General features: G+C 34.9%; 1 protein-coding gene across 7 annotated transcripts in view; it reads left to right on the top strand.

The window, feature by feature from the left end:
• Positions 1-17,442, top strand: part of PFKP (phosphofructokinase, platelet) — a 46,865-nt gene that overhangs the window by 27,392 nt on the left and 2,031 nt on the right. For 3 of the 7 annotated variants that reach the window (XR_008747646.1, XM_055806997.1, XM_055806998.1), the window contains 7 exons: positions 1,784-1,930; positions 2,833-2,903; positions 3,333-3,420; positions 4,370-4,522; positions 13,684-13,848; positions 14,987-15,048; positions 16,012-16,123. Coding sequence is in view for 6 of the 7 variants with exons in the window: in XM_055806997.1 (XP_055662972.1) it covers positions 1,784-1,930; positions 2,833-2,903; positions 3,333-3,420; positions 4,370-4,522; positions 13,684-13,848; positions 14,987-15,048; positions 16,012-16,123 (798 nt within the window). In the remaining variant the exon portion in view is untranslated. Of the gene's footprint in view, positions 1-1,783; positions 1,931-2,832; positions 2,904-3,332; positions 3,421-4,369; positions 4,523-10,325; positions 10,479-13,683; positions 13,849-14,986; positions 15,049-16,011; positions 16,124-17,442 lie in introns of all 7 variants that reach the window. The other 4 variants (XM_055807000.1, XM_055806996.1, XM_055806999.1 and 1 more) reach the window with 2 other exon arrangements.

The following is a 17,442-nucleotide window of genomic DNA, read 5'->3' as shown; positions in this document are numbered from 1 at the left end:
TTTTTTTGATTGGAAAAGATTCCATGATCATTACCTAACAACTGTTCTGGTTTTTTGGGGTTTTATTCCCATCTTCCAGGAAAAAGCTAGTAACTTCGAGCTATTCTGTACCAATTTGTTATAATTCTGTCATGCCAATAGTTACCAACAATTTAAGGTCATCTAGCTGACCTAAAGCATGATGAATTTTAGTGTATAAAATCAGACTGTCAAGTTTTCTTGCATTTTGCTTACATAGTTTGCTATAATTTAAATTGTTTGCTAAAGTCATAGAGAGTGCTTAAATTTTCTAAAGGTGTAAAGTTTTAATTCTTTACTTACATTTTGCTCTCAGTATTAATTTCAAAGCTGTAAAAATAAAACCAAATTAATAAATTGCAGATCCTTCTACATCTTCTGGCAATGGATTGTATTTTTATCTGTTTTAAATTAACACTTACTGATGTCAATGAACCTGTATTGATTTGTACCAGCTGACCATTTCTTAATCAAAGAAACTGGCCTGTGATTTATCTGGAAATAGGCCTTCTATTTCAAGGCATATTTCATATACAGCAGACCTGCATTTCATGCTTTGAAGTTAAAATTTAATTCAAAGATGCTTATTAATGTGTTACACACAGTAGCACTCTTGCTTTGTTTACCCTTACAGTGCACATTTATGAGTAATGTCTTCTGTTATATTTTTCTTTTTAATGCAAGTATTGAAACTTGTTCCTCTGGAAAAGAATCGGTGATCTGAATGATACCGGATTTATCAGTACAAAGTAGTAATTCCATTAAAGAAAACATTCTTAATTTTAAAACTCTTGTGGTTTTGGAGTTGGGTATGTTGTAACAAGACAGAAGTTTTTAATAGTATTTTGTAGCTAGATTTCATTATTTTCTCCACTTGTATTATTCAGTCTGTAATGCTTACATCCATTTAGATGTAGTTGTTTTAGAGTACGATTGATAACAAAGCAATATAAATGGGGACTAAATGCATAGGTATGGAATAAGCATTATATACCAAAATATTTATTATTTCTTGTTATGTTTTAAATAGAACCTTCTCTCTTACATTGCCTGTGGTTTAAATTATAAATGTATATTTGATCTCTTAGACTTCCATTTGAGTAGATTACCCGCTACTTTTAATACTCATTAAACTTGGGGAGACACTGTATATAAGCACAGTTACTTTGAGGCGTTAGGAAATGCTTTAAAAACTGCCATCATCTGAAAATGTATGGTACTGTGAAAGATGCTGAATGCTACTGTTTACTACTGTATTTTCAGCTGCTCTAAAATCCTGGCCAGTGCTTTAATTAAAAGTTGTTGTCTGTTCTGCTTTGCATGGTACTGATGATACATACCTAACTGCTGTAGTGCTAGAATAATTTCCTGCTCTTTTCTTGGCTATTCTGGATGGTTTTGGAAAAAATTACTGCTTTGATCACATGAAACTGGTTGAATAATGCAGCGTATTTTATGTTTCTTGAACCTAGCGGAGCTACAGTATAAGAAACTGAATAACTTTAACCTACAAACCAAATGAAAATGTGATATAAGTCTGATTTAAAAACAAGCATTCTTTATTTAAACTTTTTGTTTGTATGTGATATTCTGCAGATCAGGAAATATGTGTAGGTATCTCCTACTTACCTTCAACTTTTGGATGGCTGAAGGGATTTGAAATTTTACTTTCCTACATTCCAGTATTTAGCAACTGTGTATGATGGACAAATTAACCTTTCTGTAGAAATTAAAGTGCTTTTTAAATATTATTTTTCTCTTGCAGACTAATTTTAATGTGGCAGTTTTAAATGTTGGTGCCCCTGCAGCTGGAATGAATGCTGCAGTGAGGGCTGCAGTGAGAGTTGGCATAACTGAAGGCCATAAAATGTTTGCTGTCATTGATGGATTTGAAGGTTTTGCTAGAGGGAAGGTGAGTATTAATTACATGTATGTGTTACATAGTAGCATGTATCCCATCCCACACCACCACCACCTTTTTTTTTTTTTTTTTTAATGTTTATCTTTGTAGAAGGTATGTTCTGTTATAACTGTTGTGGAACTGATTCTGTAAGTTGTTTTATTTCAAAATGGTATACTAAACCCAAATTGTAGCTGTATTTCTCAACTATTCAAGTCTATAGATTAATTTATCTTTAGTATTGCTAATCACATGCTGCAGAGCTACAGAATTGGTTCACATGAATCCTACCTCCAAAATTTGGTCAATGTTTAGCATATGGTGGCTTTTCCACAGAATAACAGAAGAATCACTGATTCTTTGAGGCAAGTTGTTGCTTTTATGTTCCTTTGCTATAAGAAACTTTGCAGTGGTGCTTGTTGGGGGAGGAAGCTTCCCTGCCTCTCCCCCCAGGTGAGTTAGATTCTTCTGATCCCCTGTTTTAAATGTTAAGAATCAGTTGGTATACTGAGGAGAAACTGGATACAAGACTTATGATTTCTATGCCTAGCTGGAACCATAGGTCCCAAAACTAACTTCAGAGACCTAGTTTTAAATTTTTGTGATTCACATTCAGTAGAAGAGGATGTGAAAATAGGATCATGATATGACACAAGGAGGCAGGGTTCATCATGTTCTGGAGAAGAAAAAACAAATAGACAGAATGGAAAAGGATTGTTAAGAATTCAAGAGAAATTAAGTTTACCTCTTGATGCTGTTTTCTTTTTATGCCAAGTTCATTTTTGGTGCTGTCTGTGTCCCAGCAACTTGTTCCAACAGCTTTACATTAAGTAGTACCTGGTGTTTGCTGCATGTCAAGAGAAGTAATTGGATAATTACTTAACTGAATCTCATTTTTTTACTTTTCTTCAAAGATAAAGGAAATCAGCTGGGGAGATGTTGGAGGCTGGACTGGTCAAGGAGGATCAATTCTTGGTACAAAACGGTAACATCAATATTTTGCCAATTGATATGATGAATTCTAGTATTTTATATAATCGGTGTATGATTCCATGCTGTTTTCCTTCCACAGGATGTTTTAAGTCCTCAGTTGTTGGAGTTTTTTTAATTGTTAACCAACTTGGTTATCTTTACAGTACTGTACCAGCTCTGAAGAGAAAACGAAAATGGGAATTAGGACCTCAGCGTAAAAATTTCCTGAGGTCCTTACAGCTAAAAGGATTGCAAACCTGAGGTTTCTTTACAGTTAACATGATTCCTTACTGGTTGTCAGGAAGAATTATTTGTATGGATAAATATGTAAAATGAAAAATATTTCATTGCCTGCTCAGTTTATTATTTCAGCTTAGTAAGAAATTTTTATTGCTGTGGATTGTAAATTGTTTTTATTTTTCTTTTGGTTTAATAATTTTAGTACTCTTCCTGCAAAATATTTGGAGAAGATTGCTGACCAGATGCGCACTAACAACATTAACGCCCTTATGGTTATTGGTGGATTTGAGGTACACTGAAATGCCTAATTATGTGTAAAGTAGAGTAGAATTCCTAACAAAACAAATAGACTATTTTCATTTTTACCCAATCGTCATGTAAGGTGCATTTGTTTATAACTATATTTGATATACAACACAAAGAATGTTCAGTATCAGAAGTATTGTCAATCACTGATTCTGTGGAAAGTTGACATTCAATACAATGATTAGTAGCTGCAAAACAGGATATGATAAATGGATAAATAAGGTGAGATCACATGATAGTATTTTTGCATTAAAAAAAAATAATTACTGACTTCAGTAGTGGAAGTTCGAGTCTATATTGTATCAATACTTAGAACTTACTTGCAGAAGTTCTTGACCTTTAGTAGTAATTGCACTGTGGTCCCTTATTTAAGCCACTCTTTCTCCCATAGTGCATTTTGAAATCTGTAATTGATCTAGAGAATTATTTTCTTTTTTTTCCCTGTAGTTCACGTTCATTTTATTTTACCACAATAAAACATTTTTGAAATCTCAATTCAGGAAAGTATTTTGCCAACAGTTCCCAGAGAAGACCATGCTTATTGCTTCTTGATAAGGATTGAATCATCCATTTTTTTGAATCTGTTAGGCATAGCCCTATTCAGCAATATTAAGGTTTTAATTGGGTAACAGTACCTGAAAATCGGGGAACTAGTTTGCAGTATGTTTGTGTTGTACGAAGCACTTTGTTATGTCTAAATTGTATATTCCCTTGAAAATGAATGCTCTATTAATTGTTTGTTTTCAAATGTATACCTGTTTTTAATGCTTTTTTTTTGTGTGTGTTAGATTTTAGTGGTTCCTTAATGCTTTGACTTGCTGAAGTGTGCTGTGGTAGAAATGGCTCCCCCTGTGGCCCTATCCATTTTATCACTCCCGACTTTGCCCTTATTTTATTCATCCTAATTTTTCACCCAATGCCTGTGCCCAACAGGCGTACCTTGGACTTCTGGAATTGTCAGCTGCCCGAGAGAAATATGACGAATTCTGTGTTCCAATGGTTATGGTTCCTGCAACTGTATCCAACAATGTACCGGGTTCAGATTTCAGCATTGGTGCAGATACTGCTCTGAACACTATCACTGATGTAAGTCTATTCTGGTGTGTGCACTTTACTAACAAAGTAGTTCTGGTTAAAACTGACTTAATTGGCTAGAACTGGATATTTTTATAGACCAGAACTTTGGAAATGTAATCTGGAAAATTACATAGTTACTTGATACAGCCACAGTCATGATACCTATTCAAAAAAAAGTATGTTTAGGGTCCCAAATGCTTCCATTAGCTGTCCTCTGAAACTGCAATGATGTCAAAATTTGTAAACTACAAAATAAGATGGCATATACCTATTCTATATGGAAGAAAGAAACCTAAAGCTAAGACCTGATGATCATTTGATGCACCGTAGAGGGGGAAAAAAATCCCCATTATATGAAAATATCAGTATACCTAGCTGTAACAAATGGTGAGTGAATGTTCTGTTCAAAAAGAGATCCTTATTTATGTAACTTTTATTGCTCTAATAGAGAATGTAAGATCCATATTTCTCTGATAATAGGAATTACATGAATTCTACTAATAACAGATATAACAAAAAAGAGTTGAGGTGTATTATGAAGTATTTTTTAAAAAGTAAATTCCAGTGATATGATATAAATTAGAAATGGATCACTACTAAACTCAGTTGGACAGAAAGCATTGTCAAACACTATACAAATCGAATTGTCAGACATGCATATTTACAGTTCATTTGAATCACTTAAGAACTATTAATCCATCACACCTCTGCTAAGAAAAGCAATTCCATTTCTATATATTCTGACATAATTTTGCCTGTGAAACAATAGCAGTAGTATTACGCTTCCTTCAATTGTTTTTCTTTTCAGCCTAATATGCAGACACATATATATTGCAAATACAATTGAAGTGTCTGTAGTTGGTTTAAAACACAACAAAGACCTCATAAAGCATTTGTCTTCAAAACTGAATTTATATTTTCACTTACAAAGAAGTAACAGAATTATTTCAAAACTTAGTGAATTGCCATATTACTTTACAAGTTGTACTTTCTGTTTTTTGTCTCCAGCCACACTGGAGCCAGGATGTAGAATTTTTCACTGATTGTACATATTGAGGTACAATTTAAAAAGTGAAAAACAGTGAGCGTACTAGTCATGTAAAGTGGAAAAAATATTTCAAGTTGCTTTTGAAAATTAATTGTCAGTTATTGTACCACTTAGATGTATTTGAAGATTAAAATGATGATATTATTTCCAGCAATTTGAAGTATTCTGCAAATGCTATCAATGTCAAAAGCACTAACGTAACTTTCACCTGTTTGTTTATGATTTGGTTTGGTTCTTTTACAGTGCAAAAATAAATATTTTTATCTCCAACAAAATAAACACTTCAGTTAGGAAATGTCAGTTTTGGACAGTTCAAGGAAATTGCCTTGAACAAGACTAAGCTAACTAAAATTTATCTGGAACGTACTCTTTATAGACAACTTAGGTTATAAATGTTGATATTGTTTCCAGTTCTGGTAAATAAAAATATCTTTCCAAAACGATTGATCACAAATTAAGGTGAGTAAAATGATTGTGCATAACACCTACTTTTCTTCTTTCCTTTTCTTCATAAGCTTTATTTACCTAACTGACTTCTTTTTGTAGGTTATTTCGTGTAGAGGAGATATATAATAGTCAGTCAATGTCTCTCTCTCCTTGTTGCTGTTTTGCTTTATATGTAGGTTTCTAGATACCATTTGCCTTCATTAGATGATAATATTATGTCCATATTTTCAATACAGTAGTTGAAAACTTCTAAACGATGGCTTTTTTTACTAATAGGTTCCATGTTGGTTTTGCATTTTATTTTGTCTAGATTTTTCTGTAAAATAAAATTGGAAATGTAGTGGCTTTGCAAGATATAGCTTCAATCCAATGGAAAAATTTAAGTTGGTTCTTCTTTTGGGATCGCGCAAACTTTGTGTTGGGGAAACATTTCTGCTTGCTATCTTGTCAGTTGTCTGCTTTGATTGTTTGGGCACAAGTCACTGAAACTGATAATGAAGAATGTATCCTTTCATTCCGATGTCACATGTTCAGATCAGGTTCAATAGTGATGGTGGCCCTATTAAATGTGACTGATGGGCTCAATGCAGGTCATACAATTAACTGTGGTAAATGAAAGCAGCAGATGGACATAAATGTCCATTATATCTAGTTTATAGCATTTTTATTCCTATTGCTACTATTAGGTCAATAAACGCATCATATCTTTCAGTGCTCTCAGATTAGTACCTCTTACGAACACCAAAATGTCATTACACTTAGTTTTTCTGTGGTACTGTTCTTCCTTCTGTGTTCTTGATAACTTTTAGTAAGGTAAGTACACTTCTGCTGGGTAATGAGGCCTTGTTAGTGTTTGGCATTACTAGACACTTGGCCATGTTAGGTTGTTAGAAACTTGTCAAGGCATGTAAATGGTACCTTGAGACACTTGCAGATAAAATGTGTGAAGATGCTGCATTTAAAAAGAAAAACAATAGAAGATTAACAGGTACATAACATCTGAGTAAGAGATTAAGCAAGACTCTGCTTTTCCCTGAGTCCTAGGTAGTGGACGGTACGCTTTTTAACATTTAGAATTTAGATTCTACAGCAGATTCTGTGACCATCTCGAAAGGTTCCAATTTTTCCATATTTGTTTTAAAATATAAGCTTATAATCAGTTGAATAGTAGAATTTGTTTTGTCTTTTGAATAGTGTTTTAAATTTATGATATGCTGTATTTTTTATTTCTGTTTTCAGAATATTAGTGTGAACAATTGTCAATGAAAACTCCAATATAAAATACCTGGGGAAAGCTGGATGTTTCTGTACCTGAAAAGGGTGTGCTTAAGGCTTGTATATCTAGACACACAAAATAAATTGTTTAGGATTGCAGGATAAGGACATGAACTTTGACTTTTCTATGAAAGAAGCATCAGTAAAATAACTAGCTTAATGAAAATACCAATATTCGCAACTTCATGTTGTTAATCCAGTGAAATGAATAGAGTATTAGTTCAGATAGCAGACCTCTGGTATGTCACAATAAAGAAATGTTAGGTTTTTTCCTACGTAACCATGAAGGATAGAAGTTTCTTTTAAAATGAAAGTTGGATTACTGACAATAATCAAAAAGAGGCATTAGGAATACATTTTGCAGGTGGAATTAAAAAGCAGAAACCTACTCTGTAATTAAGCAGAATTAATAGAAGGTTAGACTCTTTCAGCTACAGAACATGGAGGGTGGAAAGGAAGAAAATTTAATTTGAAAACAAAGCCTACTGATGGGCTAGAGGAAACTGATGGAAAGTGCAATAAACCAGAACAAGGTATGGAAGAATATTCATTTGATTCAGGAGATGTAGAAGTAAACGGGGGAAATGAAAAGAAAAAGGTATTGGCTAGAGGTGGAGAAAAACAGAACCTGAAAAAGGAAGAGGCTAAAACTCGCCAGCATGTTTCTTTGACAATCTGCCTTTTCCCTTCAACAAAGGGAAAGGGGGGTACCAGTTGGTCAGTCATTTGTGTGAGAAAAAGAATAGCAAACAGCCACTGAGTGGAGAAAGCTACTATTAGGTTGCCTTAATGTGGTCTCCATGCATTTCCCTTGAAAAACACGGACTCATGTACCCTTCCAGTGCTGGCACTAGCATGTGTGGCTCTGCATTAATCTGAACAAGGAAGCTGAAAGTTAGCCTGGTTGAGCCAGCTAACCAATTAAATTTTCATCCACTTAAGTCCTAGCAACAGCTGGACGTGGAGCTAGGGCAGTAAATCCATCCCTTTCAATGGGCATTTGCATTTAGATCAACATAAAAAGTCAACAAACCACAATTTTTGCTTGACTGCCTGTATTTTTATAAAGCATCCTTGGTTATGGCAATACCCTTTTTAATAACACAAACACAGTAAAAAGATGTGAAATGATTAAACCAAATTATCAACATAGTGCAGTATCCCTCTATGATCTTACTGTAGTACTTATTTTTAAAAAAATAGTGGTAAAGTAATTACTAAAATGACCAGTCACTTGCTTACCCTTTGTGATTGTAAAGTGACCCTTTATTGAAAACATTTTCATGTTTTGCTGCAGTGATGTGAAGATGTTGCATATCTAATGCTCATGCTTGGTGAAGGTAGTCTTTGGATGTGTTTGCTGAAATCACTTGCATTAAATACTGCCATTTTATTTGATGCAAGTAAAACATACCTTAACTGCATCTTAACATACCATAAATGCAGACTAACCAGTTATGCTAGTTTTTGGTCTAAATCTCCCTTCATCTTGGTTTCCCAAAAGTCTCAATGTAAAACTTTTTTAGAGAAACTCATGTTTTGCAGATCTCCAGGAAGCCATGTGGTTTTGCCAAACCACTGTGACTCACTGTATGTCTTTATTTTTTCAGTAGGAGTAAAAATTCAAAGCAGCCTGACTGAGCTGAGGTGGCTAGTCAGGTACTGACATTTTCTCAGTGAAGTCTCATCCACTCAAAAAAAATCAAAAAATCCATTTGTTGCTCTGCTTCTCAGAACTACAGGTCTGAAAGTGCAATCTTTTAGACTGTTTCAGACTTAAACTGGAAATGCATCCTAGCAATGAGCTTAATTAAAGTTGCACTTATGAAATAAGTAGAGATAGACTTTAGAAAGTCAGTTTGCACTTAGCACCTATCGCCATATGTCCTGTCCTCTCACTGAACAGGATCTGCTCTCTCTAGAACAAAAACCTAGAGAGCAGAACTCTCACAGGTGGATTTTTCCCCGTTATTTTCTCCTAAATTATTATTTATATCGGTCACTGTATAGATATTTGTGGAAATAGCTTGATAGCTATCTAATTTTGATCTGCAATGGTTTCCTTCTCTGAGTTGGTTTCAGAAATTGAAAAGATGAGACTTTTGTGAACATCGGTCCTTTCTGGGAGAAAGATTAAGAAAAATGTAACATTTTATGTAATCAGGCTTTCTTGTGGAGAGTCATTACATAGGTAGTTTGAAAAATTGCCACACATCGTGAGAGATGCTGATTAATTTAGATTAGAAAGAATTGGAAAACATAACTAAAAAATATTTTTACTGACTTAAAAGAGCAGCAAATTCTTAACCTTTAAGTATTCATTTGATGTCCATTAAGAACACCTAATACTTTTCAATGATGATTTATTTTGTAATGTTTGGAATCTTTCCAAGGACCTACAGCTGCTTTCCAAAGAATCCTTCAACTGTACCTGCAAACTTCATTAACTCATCCATTGCACATGTTCCTGGATTTTTCCGGGCCAATGTCCAGTGTGTGTGCGTAGAGGCAGATGTGTGATGTTGATAGGCTCTTGGAAGGCATGGGCAAAACTTTTTTTTCCTTACTCTTGGTGGAAATAGATGTATGTCTTGACTTTATAGGATAACATAGTTTTTAAAAAAGCACGCTTCTTTAAGCGTTCCCTTCAAGTTGTAGGTGTTCTACTAGTTAACTTTCTAAACTCCATAACATGTATCAGACTTTGTTCTCTCAGTGGTTTCTTGTGGAACGGTTTCCAGTCTGTGCTGTCTTTTTCTGCCCAACTGCTTCAGACCTCTCTGCTGTGCACACTTCACGTTCACTCTGTATTAACATGCACTAATCTTCTGCATTTCTTTAAAGAGCATTGTGCCAATGCAACCCCAGTGCACTGTTGTGGTATGTACAGGATATCCCCTCCAGGAAATCTCACCAATTGTATTTAAATTGCATTTACTTGGAGCCGATGGACAGCCAAATTTACCATCACACGCAAGGAGTCACTAGCAAAGCAATCCAAAGGCAAGGAATGTATCACTCATACTTGTACCACTGCTTCAGGCCTATGAAAGTTGTCTGCAGCTACAGGAGGCGCGTTCCCGCTTTGAGGAGTTTTGTGTACCGATCTGTGTGTTGCCTGCTACTATTAGCAACAATGTACCAGGCACAGACTTTAGCATTGGTGCTGACACTGCCTTGAATGCTATTGTGGAGGTAAGAACGCGTATCTTTAAAAGTTGGTAAAATGCCTAAGATGAGGATACCTAAAGACACTTGAAATGTCAAGTTTTCTAAAATACTTCAGTTACTGTCTTATTTTTTTATGGTTTATAGTTAAGTTTGCCAAAACTCATTAAAGGTTAACCTTATAAAAATTAATAATGTTATATGTTTAACTTTTGGGGACTTAGTTCTGTTATCCAAGACTGGTGCATTAGTGCTTAGGGCATTTGTTTTTACTGAGAATAAAATATTTTGCTTCCTTTTATTTTGTTTTTTATCTTATTTAGCTCCTCAGCATTACTTGGGTGGGTGAAAGAGGAAAGCGCATGTGTTGCAAATAAATGCCACATTTATTGCAGGGACTAATGACTGAGCTTAGTGTAGTAGAGCATTTTAAGTACACGGTTAACACTAAACACATGAATAATCCTATAGACTGTATTAGGTTTAACACATATTAAGTGCATATAAATGCATGCATAAGCACTTAAGTCTGCCATTGTTTCTGTCTGAGGCCAGAACTTACTATGAATGAGTTTTCCATTACAATTAGAACAATCAGTTTTCTAGTTTTATTCTGCCATAACTTTTTCCATTGAGTACAACTGTTTTATGAACTCTTCACTATCCTACTGAGGCTGCTGGAGCCACACAGCAAAGGGACCTGAGTCAAGGTCTAATGTAAACAAATGAGTAAACCTCTGAACAGCTCTGCATTTTATCAAAGCCCTCATTATCAATCCAGGTAACTACTTATAAAGTAATTGGCCAAGAAAATCAGAATAGAGATCCAAGGGTTTGAGAACTGCATCTTTTTTTTTCCCCACTCTGATACAGTATTATTTATTTCTATAGAGTGAAAATTATATATAGATAATTGAAAGAGCTGTGTCAGAATATATTGTGGCCTGGTCTTTGGGAGATGCAATACAGCATTCCTGGGGTGAAGATGACCTAAGATGTAGTGTAGGTAAATTGTAGCACTATTTTCATGGGCAGGACACAGGTACTTTTAGCACTCCATTAGCTGCTTCTCCCTTAACCTGACATCTATAGAAGTAGGTAAGTCTGCTAATTATAACTAATAGCACTTCTAATTGTGATGCACCTGTAAAAATGAAAGCAAGAAAACATAATGGGGGGGGGGGGGGGGGGGGGAAATAATTGCTTGTATTGCAGCTTTTTCTTACTTCACTGTTTTCATTATTATCTTTAATTGCAATTTGTACAGCTTTCAGTAATGGTCTCAATAAAAAAATAAAGGTGGTTGTACTTATTGAATTTCATTATGGCTAGAATGTTTAGTTTATGCTAACAGTAGAACACTGTTGATTTGGTGAAGTTTTGAGTATCAGATTTTTCATGAAGCTGGCTCAGTTCATATGAAAGCTCAACTAGCAATGCAGCTCCAAAGAGTACTCCAGAAAGAGTTACCATGTCTCCAGGTTTAAAGCTTCTGAAAGCATCAGGTGTTTGAGCTTTGGCCTTTTCAGCCTATGGAGTAGTATATGAATTAATGTTTCTTTAAAATCCACCTGTGGTGTTTTTGTATTAGGGTATTTTTGTCACAGTCATTCTGAGAAAGCAAGAATAGTAGAAAGTTTCTACTATGTCTCTTGTATAGTCAAGGATGGAAATCCTTCTAAATAAATCTAAAGTGGGTAGTCCCAAAAGCAACTAATGATTTACATCCTTGCTTAGAACCTGGAGCTTCTTCAAAGGCAGAAAATGTCACTCTACTAGCAGCAGTTGGAGAACACTTTTAGAAAGCTTGGGGTTTTCAAAATGAAGGGGATCTTTGCATGTGTATTTATTACTTCAGTGTATAAAGCCAAGATTTTTAAAATGAGTTAAAATTGGTTCAGTGCTACACCTGCCACTAATACAAGTAATGGCTTTTTTTATAAATTTGTTACTGTTTACTTTGTGCCAGAAACCAGTATTGTGCAAAAATTCTTATGAAACCACATCTGGAAGGGGAAGGTAAGGTGCTTGAGGAATTGTAAAATCCAAGACAGGTAAAAGACAGAAAGCCATTTCGAAAAAACAACTGGAAGTTCAATGCAAGGCTTTTGTGACATAGTTTGTTACAGAGATACTTTCTGCTTAGGGTAACAGTGTTCGTCTATATGCAGAATAAATTCATGTGAATCATGGGGGTGTGCGTATATGCAACATACACATATGCAAGTATATAAATACAATAAATGAAATAACGTGTTTTTTGCTAGCTGGACCTAACTAAATGCATACAGTGGTTTTAGTCCCTCAATGCATTAAACCTTTTTTTGTTAAAGGTCCTAGGTTTTTATTAAGTTTTCTGATGTATCAATTAATTATTTGTTCTGTGGTCTGTTAGGTGTATTTTTAAAGACCATATTGCTCACAGTGTTAATTTCAGCTTGAGGTATTATTTTCAGTTAGCTGAACGAAGGTTTGGTTGTAAATATCTGTGAAACAGAAATACCTTAAATATTACAGCATCTGCAGTTACTCATTCAGAAAATCATTAAGGCCTATGTACTTAATTGTAATTAATCAAATGAATTATTAATAAATAAAGTAAATATAAATACAATTAAGTTATTATTACTAAAACCCAAAAATCATTGAAAAATGCACCAGTAGGGCTTGAAAGAGTAATATTTATGGGGATATCATTGTTGGAAAGTAAACAATAGGGGCTATACATGCTCAGGACTTAAGTTTCAGAAATTGTAACTGTTAAGTATGGTTGGGAATGCAGTGAATTTTAAAATCAATACTAAGAAGAAACAAACTCTTCAGTAACGAATTGAGTTAAAGCAAAGAAGAGAAACTTATTCATGCCAGAATTGGTTAAAAAGCTCCATTATATCCATTTCTGTCTTTGTTAAAAAACTATCACTACTTTTAATTCCATGCATAAATCAAAATTAATTCTTGTTTTTCTGTTTGCAGGAAGCAAATAAATAAGCGTTGATAATAGCAAAACATTTCAATTTGACTCTGGTGTTCAGTATATGATTTATAAGAATTACTTTATTTGGTAATTATTGTAGTTAAATGGGTTATTCTATTTTGCAGTTTTTAAAGATTTATTTTTTATAAATTCTTTTACAAGAAAGTGATGTAAAGTTGCATGACATAAAAAAACCAAAACTGAATTGTTATGGTTTTATTTAATTTAAACTTACAATGTCTTGTCTTTGATTAGACATGTGATCGCATCAAACAATCAGCCAGTGGTACCAAGCGTCGTGTTTTCATCATTGAGACCATGGGTGGTTATTGTGGTTATCTGGCTAATATGGGGGCCCTTGCAGCAGGAGCTGATGCTGCTTATATCTTTGAAGAACAGTTTGATATTCGAGAGCTCCAGGTATGCAGCATTAGAAATGTTTTCCTTATTTTTCAGTAGATCCTAAAATAGTTGTGTGTGTGTATATATATATCTATGTCATAATGTGTATATTTGAAGTAAACGGCTCATGTAACAACAAAAAAAGTTTAGATTGTATTTAAAAGTCTGTAGCGCTTTGATATAATGACGCCGGATCTTATGCCATGTTATATAAAGGAATATATACCCAGTTATTCTTGGCATCAGCTTCAGTTAAATGACAAAATTATTGTATTAGCCATTCAACACTACGAGATGAATTGTGTAATTTGTAGTCTTGATTCAAATTTAAATTACATGTAAATGAACAGACCTGGGCAGTTTTGAAAGAAAAAAAACAAGTAAGGAAAAAAACCCACCTTTTCCATTATGATATTGCCTCAGCTCATTGTGTGAGAAGGCTGTTCCAGGTCAGGAACCAAACAGTACGTAAGGTGCGTTAGATACTGACTTGGATACCGCAGCTGTTCAGAGCATGTTTGGAGGTGTTCCTAAAACAAAGACCTCTGGCTTTAAGGATTAGAGATTAGGGTGTAAGCTGATATGGAACTTGTCTACTATGAGGATTTTACGCTTCCGAGGTAGTTGGTCCTAGCTATGGTCATGGACAAATACAAAGCTAAAAAGATTGAAATTTCTTGAAAGGAAAGGGATGTGAAGTGAATCATAATTCCTCCCCACTCGTTTCTCAGTGGCATGTACTCTTCGCTTCATACACGGGAGTACCAGCACAGCAGTACATCGCTGTAACTATAACAGACTGTTGCAAGGACTGGGAGTAAGGACAAGCTATGATCTTTTGTGGCACTTTCTATATTTTTATGTATATTGAGGATCTCCAACTTGGTGCTGTATCAGTACAGCATACAAAAAACGACTTTGTGTTGCTATTAAAATCAGTTATTTGTGATGTAGAGGAAGAAGTTAGTTTTAGCCCAAGATGAATAGCTATACACGGTATATTATCCTGGATCTCCAAAAACCTGTTCATTATTTGATTTTGTACATAGTACTTTATGGTGGGGAATACTTTACAGAAGTTCACAGGATACATAGGCTCATTAAAGATGTTCTAGAGTTCTCTATGGCTCATTAAAAAGACTTTTGTTGTTTCTAGGCTAACGTGGAACACTTGACTGAAAAAATGAAAACCAGTATCCAGCGTGGTCTAGTGCTGAGGTAAGCAAAAGTAGTTTTGATAGATGGCATCAGTGATGCTGAGCACTTCAAGCCAGGTAGGCTGCTTGGCTGCTTGCAAAGACACTCCCAAGTCTATATTCCTTTAGTAAATTGTATTGTGTAGTGAAGATGTTGCTCCAGAAATCGATTCTGGGAGCTCGGTTCCAAAACTTCCTTCTTTCTATGTAAATACATTTGCTCTATAATCTAAAAAAATATTTTATCCTGTTTTCAGCCTGTTTTGTTGTCAGCTTTGTTTTTGTAGATTCTTTTGTACTAAAGATAGTGTGAAAACTAGCATACTTGTGTGCACATATAGTATGGCTTTACTATAAAAATCCTACTTAGATTTCAGGAGATAAGTGTCTTTCAAAAATCAAACCAGTTAAAATATGTTGATTAGCATGTTTTAAAATTTTACTTTATTAGGCAGCCTGAATCGGGTGGTAGCTTTTCTTGAGCATTTATTTTCAGTCTGCCAAATAGGGAAGGGCTGATAAATGAATACCACAGTAAGTCGTATGAGGATGCCATTATATTTGTTCAGATTCTACTAGTTACGTAACTGGGGTGAAAAAATACCCTACATTTACAGTATTGGTGAGGAACAGGTTAAGGTACTATTCATTATCCATGCTTTTATAAATGGCAAAATTATGACGTTGGATGTCAGTGAGTTTTTGTTTTAATGCAGTTTTTCCTCTGCATAATTAACTTTTCACTACCTTATTCAGCAATGGATTCCACGTGACCTGCCAGTGATGTTAGTGTAGTAGAAGTAATGCAGACTTTAAAATCATGAGCACATTACATGGAAGTAAACATACATGATTAGATGAAAATATCCAAGCCATGAATACTGGTATCAAGAAACTGGGAAAAATATTTGTCATTCAATATCTGTAAAGATATCTACTACTTAATAGTAAACTTGCTAACTGTATCTGGCCTTAATTGTTACAGAAACGAGAACTGCAATGAGAATTACACAACTGACTTCATTTATCAGCTGTATTCTGAAGAAGGAAAGGGAGTGTTTGACTGTCGAAAGAATGTACTGGGCCACATGCAACAGGTAAAACTGACCTTAAAATTACAGACGAGCTTAACTTTGTACGGACAAAGAGCATATACTATTCAAACATTTCAAGCAAGTGTGACTCAGGATTAAAGAAAAAAAATGTGCATTTTTGTTTGTAGGTAACTTGGAAGTTTTTGTTAACACTGTATTTTATTGTAGTTCCTACTTAAAAATCTAGAAAAAAAGCACTGGATTCTTAATTAATTTAATTTTCCTCTCCTGTCTGTATTAATGAACATTTTTTTTTTTTTTTAAACGTATCTTGTAATTATTGTAATACACCCTTAGAACACCCTTATCTGCCCATCTGTAACGTGTCTGGCTTCTGAACCCTGGAAGATATTAGGTATCATTAATAAAAATATATGCAGAGGGACTGGTCTTGTAGAAGAGACAGTAGTGAGCCACTCCTTGTGGTCTTTGCACCTTGCATCTCTGTCTCACTGCACTGCTTGTTAGCAGGCAGGCAGTGAATTTCTAGCTTGGCTACTCTAATCACCGAGACTGAAGTAGAGTAAAAAATAAATGCAGAGCCAAATTTCTCAAGTACTAGTAGTGAAGTAACTTTCTCTCCTTTTAAATCATTACAAGCTATATATGTATTCCCATTACTCATACGGTTCCAGAGTGTTCAGTGCTGAGGTTAGCACTTTCTGTGTAATATTTAGGAAAGTTTACTTTGAAGGTCAAGGCCACCATTAGTCAAACAGCCTGTTTGGAACTATTTTGGAGCTACCTCACATATAATTTCAGTCCCATCTGCTCCATTGAAAATGGATGAAAAAGTCAGACTTTATATAATACAGAGGGGTTAAAAAACCCCAAAACAACACTTTGGTTCCCAGAGCTGTAGAAAGGCTGCTGTAATACTTGGGATGAAAGCCAGAGGAGGGGGGGAAATAAATAAATTAAAAAATGCAATTACTAGTCTAGGAAGTCCTAATGCAGTTTGGTTTTTTTCTCCCCAGTATTACATACACGGCATTATGGCCTTTCTTGTTCTAGCTGCCATAGGGAGCTGTGCTTCCCAGAGGTCTTAGATTACAGAGTCAACACTTGGATTTCTTAGGCTCCCTCTGACACCCCTCCTTCCAACTGTTCCCTGGTTTATATTATGCTGAAGCCAGGTTGCCCTGTGGCGGTGTGATCAGCACCAAGGGCAAGTGGAAGAAAGGGAGAACAGTGCCCTCCATTTATCTGCGCAAAAAGTATTAGTGAATCCATGAGAGTTCTGCAGGTGCTCAACACAAATCTTCAGTGTTTTAGCTTGATTTGTGTGGTGGGGTTTTTGGTTTGTTTACATAAGAGGTAGA

The sequence above is a fragment of the Falco peregrinus genome, chromosome 5 (genome assembly GCF_023634155.1).
Source record: "Falco peregrinus isolate bFalPer1 chromosome 5, bFalPer1.pri, whole genome shotgun sequence".
NCBI lineage: Eukaryota > Metazoa > Chordata > Aves > Falconiformes > Falconidae > Falco > Falco peregrinus.
This window is presented reverse-complemented; position numbering and strand designations above follow the sequence as displayed.